The sequence below is a fragment of the Agelaius tricolor genome, unplaced genomic scaffold (genome assembly GCF_023055355.1).
Source record: "Agelaius tricolor isolate 1412-34295 unplaced genomic scaffold, bAgeTri1.0.p SCAF_5, whole genome shotgun sequence".
Taxonomy (NCBI): Eukaryota; Metazoa; Chordata; class Aves; order Passeriformes; family Icteridae; genus Agelaius; species Agelaius tricolor.
In genome coordinates, this window is record NW_027269265.1 from 8,570,417 (window position 1) to 8,576,947 (window position 6,531).

At 42.9% G+C, this 6,531-nt stretch overlaps 1 protein-coding gene across 1 annotated transcript; it reads left to right on the forward strand.

Annotated features, from left to right (window-relative positions):
- The first annotated feature begins 224 nt into the window (after nt 1–224).
- GPR132 (G protein-coupled receptor 132) lies at nt 225–6,126 on the forward strand. Its single transcript, XM_071426286.1, has 2 exons — nt 225–4,234; nt 5,761–6,126. Exon 1 carries the CDS (start codon nt 605–607, stop codon nt 1,646–1,648), a length of 1,044 nt encoding a protein of 347 aa, XP_071282387.1. The 5' UTR covers nt 225–604; the 3' UTR covers nt 1,649–4,234; nt 5,761–6,126.
- Nucleotides 6,127–6,531: the final 405 nt, after the last annotated feature.

The window sequence follows — 6,531 nt, forward strand, 5'->3', positions numbered from 1 at the left end:
ATAGCCAGCCTAAACCTCCCTGACACCACTTCAGGCTATTCCCTCAGGTCCTGTCACTGCTCTGAGTACTGTGCCATCTCCTCCACACAACAGTGAAGATTCTTTTCTCCAGTCATTCTGAAGATGGGACAATACTGAACCCCAGCTTTTTTCTCAAATATGTCTAAGCTGGTCCACAACTTCATATTCATCTGCCTTATTTCTGTAGGCTGATCCCCATGTGAGATTTTGGGTGCAGATGATACTTGGCAAGAGGAATGATGACAGTTTTAGCATTTACAGTATGATTTTAGAATGGGAACTCAAAAAAAGGAGATGGATGATTTTATGTCCAGGGACAAAACTTCAGATCCCCCTTGAGAGAGTTTCCACATAGCCACCAGAATCCAGTCCAACTCTGAGAGGTGGAGGCATGTGACCCTCTCTTTCTCAGTTCATGTCTGAGGAGGAACCTTTCAAACATCCTTCTTTCCACTTGCTCCACAAACATGACAAGTTGGCACCTATGGGACCATAACCTTTACTGACATATTTTTAAGTGATGCAATGCTAATTTTCCACCTTGTCTTCTGATTCTTAGGAAATATCAGCTGGAGAAAGAATAATGGAATGCCGTCTAAACGAAAATTGTAGCTCCACTTGCCCAGAAATTCCTTATCAAGACAGTCAGACACTTCTGGTTGCTGTTTACAGCATTGTTTTTGCTATAGGCATTCCAGCAAATTGCTTAACTTCTCTGCTTACATTTGTACAAATCCAAAGGAATACAGTAGTTGCCATCTACATTTTCAGTTTATCATTGTGTGACCTGATGTATTTAAGTACCTTGCCTGTCTGGATTATCTATGTGAAAAATGGGCACAACTGGACCATGGGTGACTTTGCTTGCAGGACAACAGGATTCATCTTTTTCTGCAATATCTACTTCAGCATTCTGCTTTTGTGCTGCATCTCTGTGGATCGTTACGTGGCACTGGTGTATTCTCTGGAATCAAGGGGGAGAAGACAACAGAAGAAGGCCACCATAATAGTCTGTTTTCTCTTTATTGTGGTTGTAGGAATCCACTTGCCAGTATTTTTTATGAAAGGTGCACAAAACTGTACAGAGATGAAAACCTGCTTTGAGACAGTGCCCCTTGACTTATTATTGGCTTGTTTCAGCTGTGCTAGATTCCTGTTTGGATTTCTCATACCCCTCACAATCCTGATTTTTACAAACTACAAAATTTTCCAAGCTACAAAAAGAAGCAGCAGCTTGACTTGTCGTGAGAAAGCCAAAGTGAAGCATGTGGCCATTGCCATTATTGCTATTTTCTTGATCTGCTTCGCTCCATATCATGTGGTCCTCATAATAAGAGCCATACACTTTATGTTTCATCAGGACTGCCCATGTCCATTTGAAAGTAAGATATATTCAATTTTTACAGTGTTTCTGTGTTTAGGCACTGCAAACAGCGTTGCTGATCCAATTATCTACGTTCTGGTCAGTGAAAACGTCAGAAAAGACTGTTATAGGAGCCTGAGAAGTTGGAGATGGAACTCATCCAAGCTAAATTCATCCACTGAGCACAATACTGACAACATAAAATTGGAAATGCTAAAAGAATCAGAGGAAGGGGGCCAAAGCAAAGAAAACTCAAAGAAATAACAGATTCATCTGACATTCCGAAGGCCTGCACCAGTGGCAGAGACCAGGAAAGTGGCAGCCAGCTGGTAGCTGCTGGAACAAATAAGAAGTTCCCAATGCCAGCTGCAGGACACAAGTTTTTACGTGCTGACATCATCTTGCATATCCTGCATGGGCCATAAACTCCTTGAGGACTCTATGGGAGCAATAATTCACATTTCTGTTTGTCTCCTACAATAAACTTTGCCCACCAGTATCACTGATGAAAATACCGCTTTGCTAAGGATATGTGAAAAAAAATGAAGCAATTTACTTAGACTAAAATTGGGATCTTAAAAGTTTGGGGGTTTTTTTGGACTGACTCTCTCTCTCATATGAAATAAAACCAGTTTTGTCTTCTGAGAAAAAAATTTTTAAAGCATTGCAGAGGAGAACAATATACTGTTCTTAATGTTGAAATTTTTTCTTCTTGAGGAGGTACATCTTCCATTTCTCATACATGCACTCTGCTGTTACCGTTTGTGGTTAACCAGTGGAAAAATATTAAAAATGAGTAACCATTTTCCTCGTACTCTAGCATGTGACTTCAGGTACCTCACACGTTCCAGGAGAATTAAATGGCAAAAAAATGCCTGATAACACAGACCAACAGTACTGCTGCTGCATTAGTCAAGATCCTGCACTGCCCTGAAATTATAAATTGTACAGTTCTAATGCTTGATAGTTTACAATTAGCAAATTTTACTTGTTTTGCAGTCAGACCTAGAATGCACTGAAATATACAGAAAATGTATACATTTCCAAGTGGAGTCAGAGACTGCTTTTATGCCATCTCCAAATGTTTGTTGAACTCGTGTTACATTTCTGACTAAGCTAACCCTTCCCTTTTGTTATTGATCCCACTTTTACTGTGCAGGAGTCTGCAGAAGCTATGGGTAGGCTCACAGATGCTGCTGAAGGCTGGCAATCTGGAGAGCACAGTCCTTCCTCCCCACAGCTGGGAACTCCCTCAGACGTGCTGGGGCAAATTCCACTGTTGCTGCTGCCACTTCTATTATGAATAACTTGTTGGTAGTAGTACCTTGTGCCTTCTAACAAGTATTTAAAAAATAAGAATGATGCAAATCTGGCAATGTTTATCTAAACAACTTCTTCATATTTTTATGTGATTCAACAGACAGATCGTGAACCAGTTTGAGTTTGTAGAGTGTTTCATAGCATCATTCCATTTAATCTGTGGTGTTGTATTTCTGTGACATGTTGAAATTGTTTTTGACATTGACATTTCTGCATTGAATTAATATTAACCAGTCTTAATACAAACTTTTTGTCTTAAAACTGCCATAGATATCTTTGTATGTTATGTTTTATTTTTATATATTTTTTACTTTTGTAAAGAACCTTTATGCCAAAATTATATATGCTCAATTTATTACATATTTCATTTTTTAATTATTGAATGACTCCTCTGGTATTTATATGTGAAATGACTTTGTCCTCAAAAGTAGTCCACCTATTACTAAATTGGAGATTGTTTCTTGGAAGAACGTGACATTCTGTTGTGGCGCTAATTAAAAAATTCTGGATTTCTATTTTTATATGCATCTTGGAGATCAAATTCCCTAAGGTATCATGGAGAGACCTGCAAGGTGCTGAATATCTGTAGCTTTCAATTGCTGAAGAATTCTGCAGCAGCAGCAGAATGTGGCTGCTGACAGCCCCTGCCAGACAGAGCACTGGTGACTCATCTCTGAAGATGCACATACAAACTGCCCAACCTCAGGATTTTCATAGTCTGAAATCAAACCTTAATGAAAAACAGCAGCGAATTTAGAATAAACCAGAGGTACAGGCTTCTGAACTGATTGACATGGATGTAAGTTAGCTGTTGACCTCGATGAATTTAAACATCTCAGATGATTTTCCTCTAAGGAGTGAGTGTTGAGGGAGGGGATTGTCCTGCTCTGCGCTGAGCGGCTGCGGCCTCACCTCAAGTCTTGTGTGCAGTTTTAGGAGCCACCATATAAAGAAGACATTAAGCTGTGGCTGTCCTGCGGTCACGGAGCATTGGAATGGCGGCTAGCAAAGCTCCCTGAGTGACCGGAGGGACACACAAGGGAGGGAGGCTGCCCCTGAGCTTCCACCGAGGCCTTCCAGGTGGCAGTGGTTGCAGCGGTGTGGGTGACACTGCAGCAGGACACCACCAGGATGCCGAGGGAAAGAGGGTGACACTGCAGCAGGACACCACCAGGATCCCAAGGGAAAGAGGGTGACACTGCAGCAGGACACCACCAGGATGCCGAGGGAAAGAGGGTGACACTGCAGCAGGACACACACCACCAGGATGCCGAGGGAAAGAGGGTGACACTGCAGCAGGACACCACCAGGATCCTGAGGGAAAGAGGGTGACACTGCAGCAGGACACCACCAGGATCCCAAAGGAAAGAGGGTGACACTGCAGCAGGACACCACCAGGATGCCGAGGGAAAGAGGGTGACACTGCAGCAGGACACCACCAGGATCCCGAGGTAAAGAACCGAAGGAGAGCACATTCTATGCAGTCCAATGAAGCTTTATTCAGAAGATGGATCAGGGACGAGTGACAAGGTAACAGTGATCGGGCTAGGGTTTTTAAAGGAGGCTACTTTAGGGGATGGGAACAACACATAACCAATGGGAGAACACTCGGGGAAGAGCACGGGATCTAACAAGACAATGGGGTTAACATAGGGGAGGGGAGAAGCCTCTAAAACAAATCAACTGTTAGAACCAGGATATCAAACATTCGGGAATTATTGGGGTGGATTTAGGTTGATGGACAAGGGAAGGGGACAGCACAACTCGGATTGACAGGTCCATACAAGGGAAGGGAGGGAGGAGCAGGGAAACAGGCACGGTGAGTGGCGGCTAAGGGGCGGGAAAACTTCGGGGTAAACAACTTGGGAGAAACCATTGTGAGGGGATAAAACGGGGGTACAAGGAGCAAACCATTTTGCTTAATTAACCTGAACCACTAACTGTTGCAATTGAAACAACTATAAAACTCTTAAAACACACTGCCACATCAAGCTATTGGAGAACAACCAAAGAAGGGCCATGAGGATAGTGAAAACTCTGGAGGGGAGGATATGAGGAGTGCCTGAGGTCACTTGGTCTGTTCAGCCTGGAGACTGAGGGGAGCCCTCATCATGGTGGGAATCAAGGGAGCAGGTGCTGGTCTCTTCTCTCTGGTAACAGAGACAGGACCTGAGGGATGTCCTAAAGCTGAGGCAGAGGAGACTTAGGTCAGATGTTAGGAAAAGGCTCTTCACCCAGAGGGTGGCTGAGCACTGGAACAGGCACCCCAGGGAAGTGGTCGCAACACCAACCCTAAGAGAGTGCAAGGAACATTTGGACAATGCTCTCAGGTGCCTGTGCAGAGTCAGGAGTTGGGACTTGATGATCCTTGTAGGTCTCTTCCAACTCAGGCTATTCTACAATTCTGTGAACCAACACTACAACCCAGTGCCATAGATGCAGGGGCCCAGGATTATAAGGGTCTGATGCAACAGCTACAGTTCTGCTGCCTTAATGAAGCTGCATGCTGTTCCTAATTACTATGTCATTCTAAATTACTATGTCATTCTGCATCTTCTCTTCATGAAAATCCTTGGAGTTTCTTTGCTCAGCCACACTCTGAAAGAAAAGTTTTAGAAGTAACGGACTTGTGCAGCCTGACCTAATTTAAAAATTTACCTAGATAATCTCCAGAGGTGCTTTCCAAGCTAAAATATTCTTTGATAGATTACTGAAGGGGTTAGGGGCCTGGTACCAAGCAACATATCCACATGGGAAAACTGCAAATGCTGACTTCTTTGGATAAACAGAAAAGCAGCTTTATGGCTGAGTGAGGGCATCAAGAAACATTCCATCTTGTGAAAATGTCCCACCAGATAAAGTGACTGTTTCTTGTCTGGTAATTCAAGCACACAATCTGGTTTTTGTCAGACAGTATCTGACTGTGCCATTCAGGCAGAGGAAAGGTCTCAGCACTGGCCCAAGTGTGAGATACACAGCAAAGGGCACTTGTGTGTTCAGAGCAGATCTGAGGGGTGGATTGAGTGTGTGAGTGTTTCAACCCTTTCCTCCTGCAGACATACCCCCAGTGAGCCCACAGGGACTGCCTCATGCTGTGAAGAAAGGTTCACCTGCCACATCAGGTCTGCAGTTCTCAACACAGCCATCTGGATCTGTACCCATATGGATCTGGCTCCCGACCTCCCCAACTCAGACCAAGCTATGAGATGAGTTAGAGAGAGCACAGAACCAAACCAAGGCTGTGCCTCCCAATTTGGTCTTTAGATGGCAGAGCAGGTAAGCTGTGCACTGGTGTAAGGGGGTGGGATTAGAAAATTTCACTCTTTTATACTCAGTATTTACTCAGGTATAACTTCAATCATTTGATTAAAATAAGAGTGGGCTACTGTATAAATAAAACATTTTATTTTTACATGTGTCTCAGACACTTACAATGTACCTGGGAGATAAGCTCATTGCTGATTATTTTAAGTATGACTATAAAACATGAAGTGAATAATTTCTGGCTATGAACTAGAGCTGGCCAGACTAGTTTTTGCAGACAATATATGTGATTTGTTTGCTTATTCATCAGTTTTAAGTTATATCTGAAGACTGCATTTTTTTTAAGTAAATATTTAGGGTAACTCACTTATAAAACTCTATTCCTGACTAAGAAATGCTTTCATGTTCTGTATTAAATTCTGCTACAAGAGGATTGCTACAATTTTACTCCAAAGCTGGCAAAATCCCACAGGAATGAACTCAGCCTCTCCACATGTGACAAAGTTTCTTCTGCAGTTGGTCACCTTGTGACTGTACACGTACAGACATTAGGATGTACTCAT

Coding starts and splice junctions, on each gene's coding strand:
- GPR132 (XM_071426286.1), top strand. CDS start 605: ATGGAATGCCGTCTAAACGAAAATTGTAGCTCCACTTGCCCAGAAATT.